This window comes from Artibeus jamaicensis, unplaced genomic scaffold, assembly GCF_021234435.1.
Source record: "Artibeus jamaicensis isolate MK-2021 breed Jamaican fruit bat unplaced genomic scaffold, CSHL_Jam_final contig_470, whole genome shotgun sequence".
NCBI classification, from domain to species: Eukaryota; Metazoa; Chordata; class Mammalia; order Chiroptera; family Phyllostomidae; genus Artibeus; species Artibeus jamaicensis.
This window is the reverse complement of record NW_026521849.1, coordinates 913,980-937,319: the sequence shown is the minus strand read 5'-3', so window position 1 is coordinate 937,319 and position 23,340 is coordinate 913,980. Positions and strand designations below refer to the sequence as shown.

The 23,340-nt window shown below is 47.8% G+C and overlaps 1 protein-coding gene across 1 annotated transcript; it reads left to right on the top strand.

Annotated features, from left to right (window-relative positions):
- The first annotated feature begins 6,691 nt into the window (after positions 1–6,691).
- Positions 6,692–20,958, top strand: DMKN (dermokine). The gene is made up of 17 exons (XM_053667595.1): positions 6,692–7,180; positions 7,482–7,682; positions 7,799–7,858; positions 8,144–8,194; positions 8,428–8,641; positions 9,909–9,928; positions 10,154–10,204; positions 13,643–13,690; positions 13,876–13,923; positions 16,162–16,218; positions 16,558–16,605; positions 18,424–18,474; positions 18,591–18,632; positions 18,971–19,042; positions 19,951–19,974; positions 20,083–20,130; positions 20,685–20,958. Exons 1-16 carry the CDS (start codon positions 6,827–6,829, stop codon positions 20,128–20,130), a joined length of 1,389 nt encoding a protein of 462 aa, XP_053523570.1. The 5' UTR covers positions 6,692–6,826; the 3' UTR covers positions 20,685–20,958.
- The last annotated feature ends 2,382 nt before the right edge of the window (positions 20,959–23,340 follow it).

The window sequence follows — 23,340 nt, the reverse complement described above, 5'->3', positions numbered from 1 at the left end:
TTCAGGAGGCCCAGTTTTCAGATCTGTGGATGACTCAAAGTCTGGTGGAACCATCATAGCAGTTACCATATACTGAGCACTTACTAGGTCCTAAGTCCTGTGAGAAAAGCTGTTCATGCTCTGGTACCATTTAAACTACCCAAAAGGCAGAAGTTCTCTTATGATCCCCATCATACGGATGAGAAAAAAGAGGCTCAGGAGATCAGGGCACTTGCCCAGAGCAACCCACAAGAAAGTAGCAGGTCTTTCTATTGCCAGAACCTAACTTTTCACGGCTGCCTATAAAGTCTCTAGAACACTTGCCAAGCACTGACCCTGCTGCTGGGAGACTTGCATTCCAATCAAGACTGTGTGCCTGAAGGCAGGTTATTTTTCTTCTAGGGGCCATAGTTTCCTCCTATATAAAGCAGGGACCTTGTATCTGCAGGAGAGGATTATAAACACACCTTCCAGCTTCAAAATTTCATCAATTGTGGGACCAAAAATAAGAGACAGTGTTCTTGTTCCCAGGGAATTCATAGGCTTCTTGAGGAGACAAGACATATGAACAGAATATGAAAACAAATACAAGGCAATGCAGCAGTAAGAACTAAATGATACTTCAGAGGGGGGTAAAAGTGATGTTCCTGACACTTTATATTCATTACATTTTTCCTTACTTATAGAATACCATCATTTTGTCACTTAATATTCCTTCTCCTCTCCTGCAATAATTATTTTAAAAATATTTCAAAGTTAGCACAAAGGTGAAGAGCTTTAGTGGGGATACCTGAAAATCCACTATTTAAATTCCACCACTAACATTTTACTATGCTTGCTTTGCCACACATCCATCCAGCACATACATCCCTGGATCTAGCCGTGTAGCAAAACATTTTTGATGCATTTCAAAGTAAATTTCAGACATCTCTTTCCACAATTAAAAAAAAGCATTCATTCATAGCACACACTGAAGTCTACTCTGTGCTAGATATAATTTCATATGGATTGGAGGGCTCCCTTTTCAAAAGGGAATATTCAAGAGAATCATTATTTCATAAAAAGTAAAAGCTTTCATTGATTTTTATCTGTATGCACATTTTTTTGCTGGGTTTGTCAAAGAGGTATGAGATAAATCAGTATTTACTGTAGTCAATCCTGGGAAGCTTCTGGAAAAGAAGAGCTTAGCTGGTTTTGAAGAGTAGAATAGGCACAGCACATTCTTGCCTTGAGTCATTGCATGCTGTTTGCTAGAAATATTCTCTATATGCCCTCCATTTTAATTAAAGTATCATTGACCATTTGGGATAACATGGATGGACCTAAAGAGTATTGTGCTAAGTGAAATGTCAGAAAGAGAAAAACAAGTACTGTATGATTTCTAAAAAGCAAAACAAACAAAACAGAAACACATGTAGAAACAAAGAATAAATTGATGGTTGCTGGGGGAGGTGGGACACGTAGAAAAAGTAAAGGGGAATTAGAGGTACAAATCACCATGTCCCTTTTGTCTTGTGTTGCCTTCTCTTCACCCTCAGGTTTTAGCAATCTTGACCATCCAATCTGAACAAAGGGCTACCTTTGTTATTCTTTCATGGCACACTGATTTTTTTTCTTCATAGCACTTATGACAATGTGTAGTTGTATATTTACTTGTCTCATATCCATTTCCTCTCTCGATTAAGAGGTTCAAAAGGTGAGCTCAAGGCTAGGCACAAATGGCTGGCAACTGGTAGCAGAGAGGCTTGAGCAGACCTGGGAAAGGCCTTGGAATAAGTGTGAGCAAAAATGAGGCAGCTGAGACAGATAGGTGGAGTGAGGCTAAGGAGTAACAAAGATGGGAGGGGCCAGTTTCTGCAGATGCAGAACAGGGAGAGGGGTTTGGGTGGGACCACACAGCCATCTTGGTTGGGTGCTTACTATGTCTTTGCTAAGCACTTACAGATATGATTCATGCCATCCTCACAACCTCCCTATGAGGTGGGTACCATGATTATCCTCCTTAGGATAAAGTTGAAGCTCAGAGAAGGGAGAGAGTTGCCTGATAATCTAGTAAGTGTCACGTGATAACGGGGCTCTCTCAGGAGCACTTCCCTGTTGGTGATCTCTGCTAGTGAGGTGGCATGCTTCCCTGGGGCCCTTGGGGAACAGGCTGCTTCAAAATAAGTCCTCTTTAAAAATAAGTTTCTGCATTTGGCTTTTTCAGGATGTGTGGGTGTGTATGTCTCAAAATTAAGCAACTGCTGAGAAAGCCTTCCAACAACATTAACGTGCCCAACTAGCAAGAACATATATTGTGCCCTGTGTTGCAGGTACTGCTCTAAGCTCTCTTCATAATTACCTCATTTAACCTTCACATTCACTCCTCTTATAGATAAGGAAACTATTGTACAAATGGATTAAGATCATGGCTAGTAAGTAGTAAAGCTAGAATTTCAGCCTAGACTCCAGAACAGGCACTGTGGACAAGGTAAGTCAGTAGATGCCACTTTGAGAGAGACCCAGGACCCTATAGGAGGGAGTAGAGACATTGCCCATATGCAAGGCCTCATTTCCTCTCTATACTTGAGTCCAGCCTCCACACCCATCCCTAGTCTCCTCCCTGATCTTTGTATTCCCCTCTTCCCATAACAGTGTATTCCCTACAGGAATCCTGTTAACACCCAAGTCAGACCACAGCTTGTCTCAGTTCTAAGCCCTTGGCTGGTTCCACCCCATTCAGAGTAAAAGTCAAAGTCTTCACAATGGCTACCTCTTTCTGAAATATATCAAGAACAGATACAACTCAACACCAAACAAAGAAAAAATCCAATTAAAAATGGGCAGTGGACCTGAACGGACACCTCTGCCAAGAGGACATACAAATGGTGAACAGGTATGTAAAAAGATGTTCAATTTCACTAGCTATTAGGGAAATTCAAATCAAAATTACAATCCTTACACCTGTTAGGATGGTGATTGTCAACAAGACAGGTGAATAATATGTGTTGGACAGGTTGCAGAGGAAAAAGGATTCCTCTTTCACTGCTGGTGGGGAAGTAAACTGATATACCCACTATGAAAAACAGTCTAGCATTTCCTAAAAAAATTAAGAATAGAGTTATCATATGACTCAGCAATCCCTCTTCTAGGTATCTACCCAAAAAACTTAAAAACATGAGTTCACTTACAAGGATATATACACTGCTACGTTCATTGCAGCATTATTCATGGTGGCTAAGACACAGAGACAACCAAAGTGTCTTTCCATAGAGGATTGGATAAAGAGGGAGTGGTACATATATACATGGAATACTACTCAGCCATATGAAAAGATGAAATACTGCCATTTGTGACAACATGGATGGACCTTGAGAATATTATTCTAAGCAAAATGAATCAGTCAGAACAAGCTAAGAACAGTATGATTACATTGGTATGTGGGATATAAAACTGAAACTCATAGACACGGACAACAGCATGGCGGTTACCAGAGGGAAGGGGGTGTGAGAATAGTGAAAGGTAAATGGGTGACAGAGGATGATTTGACTGTGGGTGGTGGGCACACACTGTAATATATAGATCTAGTATCATGGACATGCACACTTGAAAGCTATATGATCTCATTAACCAATGTCACTCCAATACATTTTATTAAAAAGTGATTACCTCCTCAATTTCAACTGCTGTCATTTCCTCCCTGCTCCAGCCTCAGAGCCTTTGCACTACTGTTCCCTCTGTTGGAATACTCTATCCCTAGATATCCTCATGGCTCAGGCTCTCACTTTCTTTGGGTCTCAGTTCATAGATCACATCCTAAAGATTCCTTCCTGACCACCTGGTTTAAAATTTCTTTCATATTATGCATGCTTCCCCTGTCACTTTGGGGTCTCTACCTGCCTCTCTGGATCCTCTCTTCTCTATTCCTTCACCCCACTGTGTTTTTCTTCACAGTGCTCATCACCACCTGATATGTTTACTGTCCAACTAAACCCACAATGAATGTGAGTTCCCTAAGGAAAGAGATTTTGATGAACTTGTTCCATGTGGTATCCCCTGTGCCTCAAACAGGCATGACACAGGATATTTATTTATTTATTCAGTAAATATTTGTTGAATAAATAAAGGAGTAAATTAGAGAGATGAGATAAAACCAGAGGGTCTTGGACATAATGTAGGCATGTCAGATTTGTGTATGCTAAAACAAGGGGGGCTTGGTGATATAGGAAAAAAAGCTGTTTGGAGTTAGACAGACTTGGGTCAAATTCTGACAACTCCATTTTACCATAATCTTTTTTACATATGATTTTGTGTATGCACTTAACACTCTAAGCCTCGGTTATCTCATCTGTAAAATGGAAAAAATATTGACTTCAGGTTATAGTGAGGATTAAATAAGATCATGAATGTGAAAGCACCCCATCTTTTATAGGGTTTGTGATGGGTACTTAATAACTGCGCCTTAAGACTGATTTCAGGTGACTCCTCAGGGCCACAGATGTCTGAGGGCAGTTAGTTTTTCTCTGAAGGTACAACATGGGACTGCTGGTGGCAAAGGAGCATTTAGGTGGTCTGTAAATGTAGTCTGAGCCATGCAGTGAGAAACTCTTTTCTCTTTTAATCTTTCTGATTATGTTAAAAAGGAAGACTCAATTTCCATTCTGGTGTGCCTTGAATATCTCTCTCATACTTGCTAATTTCCCCCTTTTAACAAAGAGGATGTAGGAACTACAACCATCTATAATGTAATACCATTATATTACCATTGTAATACCATTTGTTTCTCACTATGATTTCCTGGTACTTTCTGTTTATGGGCAAGTGATTCTGGCTTTTCACTTTCAGCAGCAATATAAAATATTCTTAAAATATATTAAGAAAGTAAGCTAGCTTAAAGGAAAATATTGTAATAGAGGGAGGAGAGAGCAGCTACATGCCATTGTGGAGGTGTCCCATGAGGGAAGTGTGGGAAGGAGTCCTAGCAAGTGCTCTGCCTGCTGCCTGTGGTCCTGTCCCGGGGAAGTGGGAATAGGTCTAGGGTCTCCATCACCAATTCTGGAGGCCCCAGATTTACTTTTCCTTCCTCTCTCCACCATGCAACAAGGTGCCAGAGCAAAACCAAAACTGATTTCATCCAAAGAAGAATAGGGCCTTTGAAAAGCAGGGGGAGGTCTGAGACATTGAGGTGACAGAAAATACTGGGGGTCAGGGCTTAGACATGAAGGCAGGCTGGGCTTGGGCTTTGGCTCCACTGAGCATTCACATGTGTTCTCTGAACCTCAAGTTCTCTGTCTCTAAACAGGGTAATAATAAGACTGATCTCCAGGGTTGAGTGAGCCTTCAAGTCCTTAAAGTCCTGTGCTGGACACATAGAAAGCCTTTGATAGACTGGAGCTGCAATTTATTATTATTATTATTATTATTATTATTATTATTATTACCACCATCATTTATTATCATCATTAAAGTCAAAAAGGGAATAACAGGGAGGTAGGAGCAGCTGAGGACAGACAGGGATTGTGTTTACATGGTAAGAGGTATTGAATGTTACAAGTTGGGGTGTGGGTGTTGGGGTGGAGAGAGAGACTGACTGGGAGACATTGAGAAAGGCAGATGGAAACTGGCCCCTCCTAACTGAGTGATGTATCACAGTGATACGAAACAGTGGCACGTGGGAGGGCCTGGGGCTCTTGAGAGTGTAGAGATAGCCATGCTTGCTAAGCAGGGATGAGACCTGGGGAGGGTGTCTGAGTTCTACATCCTAAGCTGGGACTCAGGAGAGCATTATGCTGCTAACCTAGGGCTCCTGCCCTTGTGCTAACTTGTTCTCCTTTGCCAGTGCCCTCCTGGCCCCTGGGGGAAGTTGGGGGTTGGGTGGGGTGAGCTGGTACCATCCCAGCCCTCCCAGAAGGCCATGAACTCACACACATGTCCCCTCCATGACAGGTAAACAGGATCGCTGCCTGGGTCAGCCACTCCCTCCCTAGGTCTTTCCCTCCTACTCATTCCCTGGGGGTGGCTGTCCCGCCTAGCTCCCCTGCTCCACACCCAGCTTTCTCAGCTAAGAGCCACCAGGATGCTAACTAAGACACCCTGATGACCAATCTCAGAGGTGACACCACTTCCTTCCCAGATGCTTGGGGTCCCTACTGAGAACTGAGACCAACCTCATAGCTCCCAGGCTCTCTGTGGTCTGGAAGGGGTGGCAGAAGGTGAGGGCAATCACCTTTAGGAGACGGCATGGGAGAGGAGAGAAATGGGAGAGGCAAAGGCCAAGTGAAACTGAGAGAAAGACCTAGAAAGGGCCCCTGACCTAGGCTGGCTTACACCTAGGGTGGGCCCTGTTCCACTTGGTTCCCTATCCTTGCCCCACTGGCAGGGCCTAGCCTGTGACTCCCTTCCACCTGCTGCCTCTAGGAGACACCAACAGCCTGTCTCTTCAGATGCCCCCATCCCCACCCTGCGCCCCAAATTCCTGGGGTTGGGAAATTGGAACACTTTTGCACCCATCTCATTCCACTTCTCCCTCCCTCCCTGATGCACAAGCTCCCTCTCTGTTTCAACACAGACTCTTGAGACTCACAATTACAGCTCATTACCTTATCGGTAGCTGGCCCTGAGTCAGTGCGGGGATGGACTCTGGGCTGCCCAGCCCTGTCACCGTCTCCCAAGCTATGTTATAAGAAGTAGTGGTAGGGTGGAGGACTCTGGGAAGGCAGGGGAGTTGGGGAAAGGAGAGAGAAGGCTGCAGACCTAGAGGGAGGGAAAACAAGAAGTCAGAAGGAAGAAGAAAACAGAGGAGGGCACACAGACTCAGAGGAAGACAAAGGGCCAACAGAAAGAAACTTCAGTGGGAAGTGAGGCAGAGATGAAGTTACAGGGGTCCCTGGCCTGCTTCCTGCTGGCCCTGTATCTGGGCAGTGGGGAGGCTGGCCCATTGCTAAGTGGAGGGGCAGGTGCTGGAACAGGTATTGGGGAGGCCATTGGCCAAGGGGTTGGAGAGGCAGCCAGCTCTGGAATCAGGGAGGCCATGGGCCCAGGGATGGGTGATGCCTTCGGACACAGGGTCAGTGAGGCCATCCGCCAGGGTGTTGAGGCAGCAGCCCATGCTTTTGGAGACACTGGAAGTGAGGCTGGCAGACAGACTGAGAATATTATTCGACATGGAATAGATGCTGCCCACAGCTCTTGGCAAGGGATGCCCAGCAACAACGGTGCTTGGGTGAGTGGCTGAAAGGAAGCTGGCCGTGGAAGTGGGAGGCTGTGTGCGGCTGGGTTGAGAATCTTGGGGATCAGTTGAAAGGATGAAGGAGTCTCTTATTTGTGACTGTCTGGGGCAGTTTTCTCCCATATTATGCATGCTTCCTCTATCACTTTGGGGTCTCTGCCTGCCTCTCCCTGTGCCCTTCTCTGGCTCCTCTCTTAGTTGTTCTGCCTGGTTCCCACCCCGCTCCCACCACAGAGTGAGAAGGTCACAGACACTAAGTGCACACGTGTTGTCTTTGCAGGGAACCAATGGCCAGCCTCCATCCGGAGGCCGTGGCATCTTTGGTTCTCAGGGTGGCCTCGGATCCCACAGCCAGGGCAATCCTGAAGGTCCAGGGACTCCCTGGGGCCATGGACACTCTGGAAGCTCAGATGGCAACTTTGGAACCAACTCTCAGGGAAGCTCCTGGGGCCAGGGGGGCAACGGAGGGCCATTCGACTCGGGGACCAATGCTCAGGTAAAGTAAGCACCCCAGCCCTGATTCTGCAACCTCCCTCTCACAAGCCCACACTTTCTATACCTCCTTCAGTCTTTGGACCCCACACTCAGTCTTAACCCCCTCCTCCCCAGCAGGGAGCTGTGGCTCAACCTGGTTATGGTTCAGTGAGGGGAAACAGCAACCCAAATGTGGAGGTAAGAAGAGTCTGGGGAAGAAGAGGGTGTTTGGGTGTGTGTGACAGAAAGTGGGAGAGACAAAGAGGAAAGAGAGATGGGAAAGGCAGGGCTTGAGCCAAGCGGCAAGACTGGCCAGGGAAGAGATGGGTGTGGGCAAGAGACACGGGAGAGAGGGATAGAATCAGCCAGGGATGGGGAGATACAAGTGAGGAAAGAAAGCCAAGCTATAAGAAGGGGAAGCCTGGTCTGTGGCAATGGCTCCAACTGAAATCTTAAACCTCACCTGCCGCGTTTCCTCTGCAGTGCACCAACGCCTCGCCCTCTGGTTCAGGTGGAAGCTCTAGCAACTCTTGGGTAAGGGGATGGGCGACACTGGGCACAGGGAGAAAACAGAAACTCTGCTCCCGTCGAGGACTGGGCAGGGGTTGTGCCGAGCGGGAGCGCAAGGGGATGGAGGGAGAAAGCAGTGTAGGTGATCTCGTTTTCAGTCCTTGCTCCGGTCTGTTCCTTCCCCTCAGGGGAGCAGCAGCAGCGGCGGCAGCGGCAGCGGCAGGGGCAGCAGTGGCAGCAGCAGCGGTGGGGGCAGCAGTGGCAGCAGCAGCGGCGGGGGCAGCAGTGGCAGCAGCAGCGGCGGCGGCAGCAGTGGCAGCAGCAGCGGCGGGGGCAGCGGCGGGGGCAGCGGCGGGGGCAGCAGCGGCAGCAACAGCGGCGGGGGCAGCGGCGGGGGCAGCAGCGGCAGCAACAGCGGCGGGGGCAGCAGCGGCGGCAGCGGCGGGGGCAGCGGCGGGGGCAGCGGCGGGGGCAACAGCAGTGGCGGCGGCCGCGGCGGCAGCAGCAGCTCTGGGGGCAGCGGGGTGAGTTCTGCTCCTTTGTTGAAGGCACAGGTGGGGCTGAGACCCCTGTTGGTCCCCGCTGAGGAGATGCGCTCCAAGGTCTTCCTGAAAGCTGCTAGCCTCGGCGTGGGTGGCTCGGGTAGCATCACTGACAGTTGTCATCCTGTGGCTTCTTCAGCTTCTGGTCTCCACCTACCCAGCCCCACCGCGCAGGGTTCCTTAGAAATGCACTCCAATCTTCCCAGAAGAGGTATCTTCCCAACTTTCAGTCACTCTGTCCCTTACCTCTGCTCCATCACGGTGGAGATCATCTATCTCCTGTCACCCTATTCCGGAAGTCGTGGCAACTTGGCAACTCTGACTACAGCTGTGGGTGACAAACGGAAGAATAGAAGTGGGTACAGAAAAATATACTTGTTAGGGAAGTTCCTGGGAGAATAGGGCAAGCCCACGCTGGTGGAGACTTAAGAACATTTACAGATCTATGGTATAGATGAACTAATAAGTAGAATGCACACGTGAAGCCCTGTCACGACAGACGAAAGGGCCAAGAGGGGGCCACAACCTGGCAGCGAAATTAGGGGGCAGATCCAACAGGGTCCCTGCAGAGAGAGCACTGCTGGCTTCCTTAGGGGTCCAGGAAGGGTGTCAGTCGAGAGGAGGGAAGCAGCTAGAACAAGTCGGGTTACATAAGCTGCTTTAATTTATTGCTGATTCTGCTGCCTGCTTTTACCCCATCTAAGAGTGACCCTTAGAAAATTCTAGGAAGTTTGATCAGTCTCCCTTCTAGTGGCCCTCCCCCCCTTTCTAGGTCCAGGAGAGGGTGAGAGGAGAGGAAAGACAGGGGCAGGGCAGACTAGGCCCCAGCCTTCTGTTGGGTCTCAGTGTCATGGCTTCTGTGCACTTAGGCTCCAGAGGCCTTTTTACCCTTGGCAGGTAGTGAGAAGTGGGGAGGTCAGAATTGGCAAATTATCCCACATTTCCAAATATATTTGGCCACACCTGGCCTTCTCTGTGCTCCCAAAAACTTCCCTCAGTGAACAACTAGCTGAAGATGCGAAGGTGTGGAGGTTGGGAAGAGGAGGGGGGCGGGGGGTTAAACACAGACAGACGCACACACACACAATGTGGCTGGAACTCTTTGGTTCCTTCCAAAGAGGTTTTAAGACACCAGCTGGATTCTTACTTTCTCTTATAGGAATACGATACAAGCTCTTCCTCAGGTAGCAGCGGAGGAAGTGGAAATAAACCTGGCGTGAGTGTCTAGAGTTCACACCTGATCTCCCTTAGACTGTGGGAAGGAAAATAAGAGGCCCCTCAAATGGTGGTACAGTGACAGCTGGGACTGAAAATGGGGGTGACTGCTACTGCAGTGGGGCTGATGTGGGTTAGCCTTGGGGTTAAACAGCTGCAGTATGAAGGCTGGAACTGGTGTCTGGATAGGGACTGCGAGTAAATCTTCTCTTTCTCTCTCCCACAGTGTGACAACCCAGGGAATGAAGTCCGAGTGTCTGGAGGATCTGGGGGTCAGGTGAGAGCCAAACTTGTGGTTACTATAGTTCACAGGGGGCCAACACAAGGCCCTCAGGTTGAATCCGGCCCAGCACCTTGTTTCTTACCCTGAGGCAGTGCCGAGCTCCTTGCCCCTAGTTAAGGAGCAGTTACATTTATACAGTCCTAAAATTACATTTGGCCCTTTGAAGGCAACTGCAAGGCTGATGTGACCCCTGTGAAAATGAGTTTGATACCCCTGCTATAATAGTTCATCACAGCAGCTGCTCACTCCTAACACAACTCTGCTCGGCCCCGCAGCCCCACTCCTAACACTAACCTCCCCCCCCATTTACAATTTAGGGGGAGAAATCAAGTGCGTAAAATTACTAACGATCTCCAAAGTAATAATTAATTGCAAATTCTATGGGAATACCCCACTTTATACCACAGATGGGGCTGTGAAAAATTCTATAAAAACCAGTTCTTTTAGAAACATAATTGTTTCAAATGACTTGGCCTGTAAACAGAATTCAGTGTGGCCCCTTTGACGTAGTTTTGAGTTCACACATTCCCCTCCTGGTTATTCTGGAAATTTGGCCTTTCTGTCAGTACCTGCTACACTGACAGAGGAAATGTTACACTAATGTCCACACGAATCACCTAGAGGTCTTATGCAAATGTGTCTTCTGGTTCAGCAGCTCCGGGGTGGGGCTGAGGCTCTGGTTTCTAACAAGGTTTGGGTGAGGCTGCTGCTGCTGCTACTCTGTGCCCTTGTGTGAGAGTCACCCGCAGGGAGAGGACCAGGACCCTATGCTGCTCTGTCCACAAGGCTCTCTGAAGAGCTCCTAAAATATTGCAGATACTCACTTTTCATGGGGAGATAGGTTTTAAGAAACCTTCTCCCACTTTGTAACTTTATTTTTAGTTCTTTACATACCAAAATCTCTTTTTCTATGGTTTCTGCTCTTGATAATAAAAGTCTTTATTTTCTCCTAGCACTACCTAATACTTCTGTAATTCCATTGTTAAATTTAACCCTTTAATCCATCTGGGTTTTACTTTGCTGCTTACTGTCTAATCCCACTCCTCATCCAAGTAGGCAGACCCTATGCTTCAGATCAGATCTGTATGCTCCCTCATGAGGGGAAAACGGATAAAAACAGAAGGGAGGAAACTGGTAAGTTATAAATAAATTTTGCCCAAGGAAACTTAACTGGTATTGCAGCCCTGTGTATTGAATCATTTCTACTACTGATTTAAAATATCACTTATAAGTACCTTAATATTTGAGGAGAGCTTCCGGGAGCTCAGAGCTTCTGGAAGTTCTATTTTGTTAAGCTGATACATCTTATCTGGGACAGGAACCACACTGCTTCATTTATGGTACTTTACAGTATCTCGTATCTGCCAGTAGAAGTCCTCCCTTGGTGCTTATCTTTTCCAGTCTTTTCTTACCTATTCTTAGATGTTTATTTTTCCAAATAAACTTCAAGATGATTTTGACAAGTTCTAAAAGAAAATTCCATTAGGACTTTAAGGGGAGTTGTATTAAATCAGACATAAATGTGCGGGAATGCACCAAGGATCTAAAACAATGATCTATGTTTCACTGTCTTGTCCCTCAGGGCCTAAGAGGACAGGGAGGTTCCAGAGGATCTGGTGACATCAGGGTAAGGAGGCAACAAGTCTTGAGTAGGGACTATGGCAGCAGCGAGTGGGGGTGGAGGTCAACTCTCCAGCAGGAACACTAACAAAGCAGATAGTCCCACATCCTGGCCTGGTCCAGATTTTAGCTCTGGGAACAAAAAGGTGATGATAGGCTGGGATCCACACCAAACAGCGAAGGCAGGGCACTAGAGGAGTGTACCCCTATGTGGGAGGAGACTAGGCAGTCTATTTCCGTGCCCCCTCTGCTGCCCCTGACTCTCCAGCTAGCATCACCTTTCTGACAAATGCAAAACATCAGCCCATACTGGTCCTGCAGCTTGAATCAGTTCAGTACAGCAGCCTGGCTGGTTCCTGCGTCAATATCAGGGGAAAATTCTTTGGTGGCAAAGGCCTTTCCTATTGAATGTTGGGCAGCTTGTAGACATGAATAGGAACAACGATGGTTGTGGTACTAATCAGCATTATAAGTGAGCAATACCCTGATCCACAAGGGGGTGAAACAAAATTTGCCAGGGAAGACAGAGCTATCCAGAGAGAAGGGCCTCTCTCAGGGTCTTGGGAAGTCCTCAATCATGTTCCTACTTCAGTCCCTTGATACAGAAATTCTTCACCTATGTCTCACCCCACAACCTGCCTGCTTCCCACCAACTTTCCCCCATTTTCTCTCTCCTCAGGAAACAAGCAAGGAGGGTAATCGCCTCCTTGGGGGCTTCCAAGGCAATTATCAGGTGAGCAGGAATGGCTTTAGGGGAAGGAATGGTAGACTCTGAGGGCAGAATGCAAAGGGCCTGGAAAAAGGAATAGAAATATCAGTTTCTTCTTGCCAGCTGCTCTGAATCTGTCTTGGATGACTACCAGGAGACCAAACAGGGGCCTGGGAGCCCATGATCCTTCTTGACTCACCCATTCTCTCTCTCCCTCCTTCTAACTGCAGTCACAGCTGTATTACCTCTGGGAGGGGAAAGGCTGACAAAAATAATAGAAGAATGGTCAAGGGGATATTTTTAAAAATTATACATAAAAAGGCAGGGTTGAGAAATAGAAAGGAGATGAACTTAGTTAGAAATGGGAGTTCAAACGCCAGCTGGGTCATGTGTCATCTGTGCATCTTAGGCATGTCAGTTGACCTCCGTGAGCCTGGCCTTCCTTTTGGGTAAAACAGGGCCAGTGAAGCCTAACTTCCTCACCACCCCGCTCCCCCACACACCAGTTACTGCAGAGTTTTCTACATTGTAATCCCACCAAGGGGCCTCAGGGTCCAGACGCTGGAGTTCGACGTGAAGACAGATCCTGAGGCAAGCTGCTGGACAGCTCTTAGTTTCAGTTTCCTCATTTGAAAAATAGACATATTCCACAAAAGAACATAGGAAGCTAAGGCACAGAGCTTGCCCAGTAGTGGGGACTATACACTGGGGAGTGGGTAGGCTTATTCTAGGAAGCAAGTGATGAGTCATTCCAGGAAGACTTTCTGGAGGTAGGGTTCTTAGATGCTTGGTAAAGAAGAGAGGTGGCTTTACAGAGGGTACATGGTGCTCAAGGTAAGGCAAAGATGCGTGGGCCAGGAGCAAGCTGATGGATAGTATGCATGACAAAGTGCATATGCCTTGAACATAAGTGTTCTTTTTCCCCATCCAGGGACGAGGGTCCAGTGGGGAAAATGAAGCTGTCAGTGGAGTCAATAACTTGGTGAGTGGTGGCATCAGTCCACCTCGGGTTGGGACCCTCCAGGCACTCATCGCTCCTGCCCCTGCCTCATGCTCACAAAATGGGTTCTTGCTCTCATTTCTGTTTATTGTTGGTTCCTTAGAACTCCAACACATCTCCTGGGCTCTTTGACTTCGAAACTTTCTGGAAGGTGAGTTCAGCAACACTGCTTTGCTTATTCTTTCTTGGAAAACCAGAACCCTGTCCCTTGTGCCCACAGGGTGAAGTCTTCTTTCTATAACCTTCAGTGGTGACCCTTGACCTCTCACATCTTGAGGTGCTGTGCCAATTACATTATGAGCCAATTTAGCCGGTCTCATTTTTTTTTTTCTGCAGAACTTTAAATCCAAGCTGGGTTTCATTAACTGGGACGCAATAAACCAGGTAAGGGCTGGAAGGCCATGCCATTCCATCTTCGTGGGAGAAGAATATAGAGAAGAAAGCTAAACCTCTGCTTGGTGAACTAAGGAAATAATAATGATGGCAATGAAGAGCCAGTGCTTAAAAAATAAAGACAGCAGGCAGGAAGTACAACAGAGATCTAAAAAGAGAGGGAGAGTTTGCAAACAGCTGGGAGCTGGGGATGAGAAATGAATGAGTCCTTTCATATCTTAATGTGCTGACCCAAACAGGTCTGAACCATAGTTTGCCCTTTGAGATCTGAAGGTTAATGGGAGAACAAGTAGGTGTAATCCTCAAGAAACCAAAGAAGCAGCAGAGGCCAGGGTCAGGGGTAGACTGAATAGTCAGGTGGCACTAAAAGGCCACCTGAGGACTGACACAGACAGAAGAAGAAAGAAGTATCTGCTGGGTGCCTGATGGGTGCCCTGTACACACATAATCTTAGAGGACACTTGGGGGACCCCTTTCTTCTTCCTCCCTGCCTGCCCCTTTCTCTTGTAGGGGAGCCTGTGGCCAGGGTGACATAATACCAGAATAGTAGAAGGAGTGGACTAGAAGGAGAGCGAGGATGAGGGCAGACAATCCAAGCAAACACCAAAGGTGGAAGCTATGATTGGTGGCCCAATTAAATGTTTTGTTTGATCCATTAAAAAAACCCCAACAATTTGAATTAGTTGCCAAAGTTTAAAAATTGATAGACTTTACAAATTGACTTGGATTTCTGACTTCTCTTGAAAAAAAATGACAATACAGGGCCCCTTTCCATGGGCTACATAAACTGAAGTGAGTAGCAGCTGCTTCTTGCCATGGGGCTTGCTCTCCAGCTGCCAAACTCCCCCTGCCCAGCACCTGAATGACCCTTGTGTGTGGTTGAATTTCTAACTTTTAACTTAAAAGATTGGAGACTAGGGTCCTGCTTTCCAAAACTTGTGGGGGAAAGGAGGTGGTGGTAGGAGGAGGCAAAGGGACAGCCCAAACTTCAGGGAGAGTGGAAAATAGGAGATAACAGATGTTTCCAGATGCAGCCACAGTCCTGGTTTGTATGAACTAAATGAACAACATAGACTGTTTCTGTTTTAGAGAGACCAGTCTCTGGAGCAGCAAGATTCCTTACTGTGAATCATGGGGAGGCCAGGCCCCTGAGCAAGGGGGACTTGTGGTCTAATGGGAGAACCAGGGCATGTATAGACACTTCTCAGGGGGCCCAGGACAGACAGCAAAGTGTTTTTGCACATCTGGATCTGGTGGGGGCAGAGGGTGAAGTAAAGTGCATGCTTGCAAATAGGCAGCATTCATTTGGGGTGGCTTCCTGGAGGAGCAGATCTGAGAAGAGGGGCCGGACCGAGTTGGGCAGAGAAGAGAATGGTGAGCCCCATCTCCTTCATAGTCAGTGATGGGGGCCTAAGGACTTCCTCCAGAGTGAGGATTGAAGACAGGGGACTGTATATAACATTCCTGGCAAGGTATGGGTGTTTTCAAGCCCAAGCTGGAATGAATTTGACTGAACGATAACAGTGGGCAAAAAGGTCCCTGCAGATTTCTGGAGCAGGGGTCTAATATAACTTCGATTTAGCCCATTACACCCTGAAGTCCTATTCCTTAAGCTCCCTCTTAGAGCCTATTTTTTTTTGCCCAGGAGAAGAGGAACTTTCCCATCCCTTGACCTCCAGACAAGGAGCTGCCAGATGGTTGGGAGTCTCCCACCCCTTCTAAAAACAACACTATCTCACCACTAATCTCAATCTTTGCCTTTGCAATAAATGTTAGCTGCCCCACACTCCTTGTCTCTGCCCTTTTCTTACATCTCCACTGTTCTCCTGGGGGGGGGTGTTGCAAAGGGTGGCTTCAGCCCCACAGCTTTGGAAAATGGGCTGGAGATGGCATGGCAGGTGAAAAGGCAGGAAGCTCTGAGTGCAGGTCCTTGTCCTGAGGTTTTGCTGCAGTTATGTTCAGCCACAGGAGGGGGAAATGGGATAGAGAAGAACACTGTGTATGTATTAGGGGCAGGAAAGATGGCTAATGGTGCCATAGCTCTAGTTTCTTCTTCTGCTTGCAAAAGTAGTTTTCTAGTCCCTAAAGACACTCAGCCCCCTGCCCCAAGCCAAACCTTCATCACAGTGCAATTCTGAAGACTGAAAAATGGTGGGAGCTGGAGTAGGGGCTTAGGTGATCAGGGGGTCAGATTCCCTGCTAAACCTGCTCCTGACTTTTCATCCACAGGGCCAACTCCCATCTCCCAGCACTCGAGCCCTCCTTTACTTCAGCCGACTTTGGGAGGTAGGACAATTCTCATTTAAAAAAAAAAAAACTGGGATCCTGGTCATCCTGTCTCTCTCTCCACCTCCCTCAAGGCAGCCAACCCCCAGCTTGAGCCTACCTTTCACAAAATTCCCCCTCTTTTTATTTTTGAGATGGGTAATATCACCCAAATCTTATCACTAATACCACCAGGAATTCTAACACCCTTAATAAGCTTCTCTTCATCTACCTTCAACCACACTTGGTCTCCTAAACTCATTCTTGTATGTGGTCTTGAAACTTTCCCAGTGAGCTGCTGTACTCCACCCTCTGAATTCTGTCTCCATGTAGCCCACTCATCCCTCCTTCTTCCTCTAGGATTTCAAACACAACACTCCTTTCTTGAACTGGAAAGCAATTATTGAGGTAAGAGTGGCAGAACCTCTTGTTTCAGGGTCAGAAAGCTCATCGCTGGGGAGGTGGGGTTCTGCGTTCTTGGCAATGGCTTGCACATTGTGTCCCAGTTCTACATCCTCTTGGCTGAGGAAGGGTGCCTCCCTTCTTCCCACTTTCCTCTCTGCAACGCTGCGTGGGAGAAGAGTGGGAGAGAGAAGCTGTGAGTCACTGAAGAAGGAGCAGGGAGGCAGGTCCTCCCTAGAATAAAAGCCCAGGCCGAGGGTTGGGGCCCTGACAGGCACAGGGACATGAAGCTGGCTACTGTTTCCACTCTGCTGCTGCTCCTGCTGGGCTTTGCTTGGCTTGGAGGGAGCCACAGCTGGCTGGGTACTGCAGGGTGAGCAGGTAGGTAATGGGGATTATGAGGTGAGGAAGGACCTCAGAACTGGAAAGGGGGCACTAGGGAGGAAGGCTGAAGAGAAATAGCAGGTATGGGGGTAGGGGATTAGGTCATTGTCAAGTGTAGGCAGATGCACAGGGTCTGAATATCTGGGTTCTGGAAAGGATTGGCAGGCCCTCTGGGTTTGCCAGAAAGCCATGCCTCAATTCTGCATGAACTGTGGCCTTTGGGATCAGATCCCTTAGCACCGAGGCAAGGGTTTCCCACTCACTCATCCACGTGGGCCAGGCATCTGAGGCTGGACAGGTAGGGCCATGCAAAGGAGGAGGCCAAGGCCTTCCAGCTGAGTGTTGTCATGCACCAGTGTGGCCACATCACCTGATTCCTCAAGAAAAGTTAAAAATATGATTTTAATTGCTCACAACTAAATTAATTAAAAAATGCAAACCAAGTAAAAAATGTCCAGAGGCATGTGGTCAACCAGTTTGTGACCCCAGTGTTAGGGCTAATAGTGGGGTTAACACTCGGTGTCAGGCAAGGAAAAGGTAGAGCGTTGTGTCAGAGTTAAGAACATCCTTCAATTCCCAGTCAGGGCACATTCCTGGGTTGCAGGCCAGTTCCTTGCAGGCCAATTCCCAGCAGGGGACGCATGAAAGGCAACCATACATTGATGTTTCTCTCCCTCTCTCCTTCCCTTCCCCTCTAAAGATAAATAAATAAAATTTAAAAAAATAATAATAAAATAAAATAAAATAAAAAAAGTTAAAAAAAAAAAGAACATCCTAACGGTGAGTGTATGAGAGATGGTGGTGATGGTGTTACTAGTAGAGAAGTGATGATGGAAGAAGCTTAAACTTCTCTCCCACTGCTTAGAAATTTCCCCTTGCCTCAGCTGGGGGAGGGGAGGTGGCAAGTGCATCTATGGTGTGTCTTAAGTACCTTCATCTGCTTCCTTGTAGTTCTTCCTTTTCTTTCTCTTTGATCCTGAGGTAATGTTATACACTTCACTTTGCCTCTGTGGGAACAGCATTTGTGACGAGGAATAACAAAGCCTGTGATAGAAGTGGGGTTTGGTGTCAGCAAAAGGTGGACTGGGGCCAAGGGGCCTGTGACCCCACATTTGTCATTCTAGTTTGGTCTCAGGCCAGGCTGCCAACATTCCAGGTGCCTGGATGGGAATGGTGTTGCTAACCCAGATCTCTACCCTCACCCCCCAACACTAAGTGTGGAAATCTGCCTGTATCCATCTGGGCCATCAGTTTCGTCTAGGCTCACTGTCTTCTCTGTAGGCAGCACTTATGAACCCTGAAGACAGGTGGGATGGGGCAGGTGGGATGCTGGTGCTCCTAATGGAGGGCAGAGCTTAGGCAGAAGGATGTTGGAGTCCCAAAAATCAAGGCCTGAAGGACCATGGAGACATCCTGACTGTGGCTCTGTCTTCCTCACAGGGTGTCAATCCCTCATCGTCACTCCAGAAGAGGGCAGGCAGTGCTGGTCAGGTAAGTCTCTGCCCTCAGATTGACCTCGTGGGCCCTTGGTCCCTCTCAGTCTTGTTCCTGGGTCTGGCCAATCTGAAATTCTCTTCCTTCACTCCTCTGCTCTGTAATTTTCTCAGCCTGGGGCAGGATGGCCAGAAGTACCAGCTGTAACTTCTAAGGTAAGCTATCTACCATGTGACCACCTGATTTAGACCTCACTTCTTTCCCTGATCTCCTTCCCTGACCTCCCATGTAACACTTGAGTTGGGAGAGGGAAGGAGGCAGAGCTATGTGGGCTAGGACCATAAAGAAGTGAGGGTGTGGGCTATGGGGTGGCTAAAGGGGACTCTGGAAAACACATGGCAAGGGAGGGGGTTGCCAGGGGTTGGGACGCAAGGGGTCTAAGAAATCTCCAGGCAGGGCAGGGAGGTGGGGTGTTTATTCCAGAGCAAAATGCTTTCATTCCTTCTGTGCTGCACTGCCCCCACTACCCACTGTCCTCTACTTTCTCCTGCAGAACTACAATTATAACCAGCAGGCATATCCTACTCCCTCTAGTGGGCAATACTCAGCCAAGATCCCTGCTAAGGTAAGACTGGCAACTGTCCTGTTTTTCCCATTGGGGTCTCTGCATGGAGGGGATGGGGGAAGCTTTTGCTACCAAGGTGCTCTATGTGGGTTAGCTAGGAAGTTGAAGGCTCTTCACACCCACACCCAGAAAAGGTTACAAGAAAGCAGTGGCTACATCACAGAGAAAACTGTGGACCACTACTCTCTGAAAGAGAAATAGGCTCCTCAGAAAAATTACGTGAAACATGGCAAAACAGCCTTCCTTTGTAGTATTCACTCTCTTCTTTATCTGCTGTCCTTCTGTGGGTGCTGGGGGTAGAGTGGGAGAAGAATAGTTGAGGCTAGCCTAGGAACTCTTGGTTGGTGGGAAATAAATGCCTCATTCCACAAAAGAAATAAAAGGAAAGACATTTCCTTGTTGCGTTCAGTTGCAAAGAAAGCAATCTTAATTTAGTAATAAATGTGCCAAACACTAATTGGGCTATAAACCAAACAGGTGGTATTTCCCTCCACCTCTCAGAACAATAAAGCCCTGACCTCACAGAGAGGACTTCCACTGAGAGATCAGAAACTCTCTGCTGACAGGAGAATAGGCAGTTCATACCACCTGTGGGTATCCACTTTGCCAATTATTGGCGGCCAATTTCTATCTGCCTTGTAGGCAGAGGGGGATCTACCTATTCTTGTTCACTCCCTGTGGGCAGTGTGTGCTAAGGGACCACATTCATATCATCTCAGGTAAAATGTATTTAGGACGATAAGTTCTGCTGTGAAAAAAATTCCATGGGCTGAATGTTCGTGGTCATTGAGGTAACCTGGTTTGAGCCTGCCCTTTCCACTGGGCCCTTCCTGAGCTCTACAGACATGGAAGAATTCAGAGATGTCACTGTAGTCTCCACATCACCTACTCTGATCTTCTCTTTACAGGGGGGAGTCACAGTTTCTTCTTCAGTAAGTACTGGGGCAAAGAAACTCCAGCTTGTGAGAAAAGGGGCCTGAGGCCAGAGGTTGTGCAGGGGACAGTGTGATGTCTACTTAGACATTCTCCCTGTCCTGCAGGCTTCCCGGGCGCAACCTGGCCTGCTGCAGTGGGTGAAGTTTTGGTAGGTGAGTGTTAGAGTGAGCCCTGCTCAGTTGCATCCAGGAGTTGAAGCATGGTCACTGGGTGGCAGGGCTGGAGTCATGGTATTTCCTTTGCTCTGGGTGGATGCTCTAAAGGTACAGAGGAGGGCAACCCAGTGTGGGGTTGTGGAGAAAAATTCATAAGATATGACCTACTCAGAAAGCACCTGTGTGCTGAGCGAAGGCCTGATAGAGTGGGATCATGCAGGGAAAGGAGGAGTAGGAGAAGAATGGCACACTAGATTAAGAAGAGGGACTGGATGGGAACTGTGTGGGGAAACTGCAGGGAGATGAACCTTTCAGGTGTAAAGTGTCAGAGACAGGAAGAAGTGAGTCCCCTCGCCCTCAAAAAGAAGTGAGTGGGGAGAGGTAATAGATTAACTTGGTAGAAGGACACAACCCATTTTAGGGGATAGCACAGTGAGGGATGGCAGGTGAGATGGGTGAGACACAGCAAAACTGTGGGGATGCAGAGACTGGATGGGAAGCTACCTGATTTCAAGTCACATTCTACCATTTGCTCTTTGCTTTTCTTCTAGAAAATTACCCCCTAACATGCCTGAAGCCCTGAAAAACTTCAGTCTTCAAGGATACTGACTGCACCCCCCCAGCTCTCCCTCTGTGCCAGACTTGGTCTGGGTGTTGACATCTGCTCTTTCTAGGTTGGGGAGACAGACCTGGTCTGTCTGTCCCTTGTTTCTTCCCACTCAATGCGGTGTCTCCTTGACCACCAGCCTCATCAAATGAACCAGCCACTTTCTCTACCTACTCCATTTGTGACCTGAAGTCACTGACAATCCTTCAGGAGAAGCTTCCCACTTTTGAATTTCTCTGTGGAAATAAAACATGGATCTTGTTTCTCTAAGATTTCTTTACTACTACATTGCTAGCCTGGATCAAGGAGGATGGAAGAGTGGTTTAGGGACAGATAATCTGCCTTCCTCCTGAGACTTACGTACAAAATGGTGGGCTGAGAGATAAGACCTGAGTAGTCCTGACAAGAAGTAGCTAGTGGATCTTAGTAGGCCTCAGTTTCCCCATCTGTAAAAAATGATCTTTGCCCAACCTATATCTGCATACCATGCTTACTGCCCTTGAAGCAGCCACAGGTGTTTTGCTAGCCTGAAAAGCAATGAGAGAGCTATTCAAATAGGAAAGTGGGAGTAAAGAGCCTGTTCAAAGGGAAGACACTAGTCCCAGAGGGCATGGGAGGGGGCAAGGACAAGAGCAAGGGGTGGGTACAGAATATGCCTTAGCCTCATAAATGCACTGAAGGGTGGATGAAGGGACAGTTGAGTGGACCTGTTTAGGAAGATGGGGCAGTGATTTCTATCCAGCATCTTCTCACATGCAACAGCCCTGTGTCTCCAGGATACAGAGGGGCAGCAGAACACTTGTACTCCACCAATGCACCAATGAGACAGGCAGAGGTTCTGGGCACAGGCTGAGCCCAGGCTTATTATAAGCCCAGGAACTCTGAGGACAGGGCTTGAGAGTCTCCAGTTACTCTCTGAGCCGAAGTCCTATTTAAGGCCATACTGTGTGTCCAAATTAAGGGACTGTGTGTCCCTCATCCTTGACATCCGTGCAGGGACACAGGAAGTAAAGGAGGACATACAACACCCTGCTAACATGAGTGACTCTCTCTGAGACTACAAGTTTTCTAAGGGTATGACCTGTTTGCCTTGGTCACTACTCCAACCTCAGTGCATAGCACAGGGCTTGGCACAAGCTAGGGCAGGCCTCGAATATTGATAAATGAAAAAAATGCCTAAAATGGACTTTGGGAAACCAACTCGATCAAATCCTTCTGACTGGGAGAAAGGAGAGGATGACTCCTTTGTCCTACATTCTATTTTCACTTATATCCCTGTAATTTTGGCTATTGCTTTGAACAGTCTTGGGTTTCAACTGTATAGGGACAGCCTTGCAGCACCCCCTTGTGGCCACAAGGGAGAGAACACAGCTGTCCCAGGGCCAATGCTCAATCCTTCAGGGTGACTGACAGCTAGCTTCCTGGAGTGTGGGTGAGATTTCAGAACTGGCTGGAACTCAGATCTCCTGGAGCCAGTCCCTGAGGGATTATGGAAGAAGCTGATGTGCTCAACATAGCTCTGGACTCTTGGGGCTGAAAGCAGCCCTTTAAAGTACCACCTGAAGCAGGCTAAGGCCCTCTCGTGTAAAGGACTTCCTCCTACTTGGACCTCTGAAGCAATTTCCCAATGTCCTTTCATTCCCCGCCCTCACATCCATTCTCCCATGAGAGCCAAGGAGAATCCCCTGCCCAGAATCCTCTGTGAGGTTTTCATTAGCCCTAGAATAGAATCCCAACTCCTCACCACGGCTCAGAGAGGCATAGGGTGATCTGGCTCTGGCCTCCCTCTCCATTGTCATCCCAGACCTGTGGAGACAGACCCTTGGGGAACACTGCTATTATCAGTCCCTGGAACCGCAAATCTTCAGCAGTTTGGAGCTTTAGGTCTAAATTCACATGTCCTTTACCAGCCCAGCTTAGCTGAGGATACCTACATAATCAGTATCACATCACCCTATTTTAACTGCTTCACAGAATTTTTCATTCTCTGAAATTATCTTGTTTCCTAATTTTTAAAAAAATTATGATCTGTTTTTTCCACCAGAACATAAGCTCCACAGAACAGGTAGTGTGTCCATCTTCAATTGCCAGCACCAAGAGCCAAGTGGCTGTTCTATAAATATTCATGAATTAGAGAATGAAAGGAGAGAACAGACTTAAGTTGGATCAGTACAGAAAGTCTTTCTGAGAGAACTTTAAGTAAAGGGTACGTGGAGACAGAGGGTGGACGGCAAAGGAACAAACCAGACCTGCTGGGCAATGTGACTACTTTCTTGGGTGTGATACTAACATCGACGCGGGTGGAAAGGATGGGACAAGACACTCTGAGCTATGCCTCTCGATATGTCACATGACCCCATACTCCACATCTTGGCCCCCTTTCTTTCCAAGGCTTGTCACCTGGGTGTTCACCAAGGCCCTGATACCCCAGTGTGCATCACTTCAAATCCCCCATTCCTTCCCTGAACCCGGTAGGCCAGCTCCCAACTCCTAGGTGTGCCTGTAATGTAGCAATCAGGGCTGGGCCTTATCTTCTACCCACATTCAAGTTCTGACAGACCTGTGGTGAGGTTGGGGCAGGCCTATGGAAAAATGTGGGT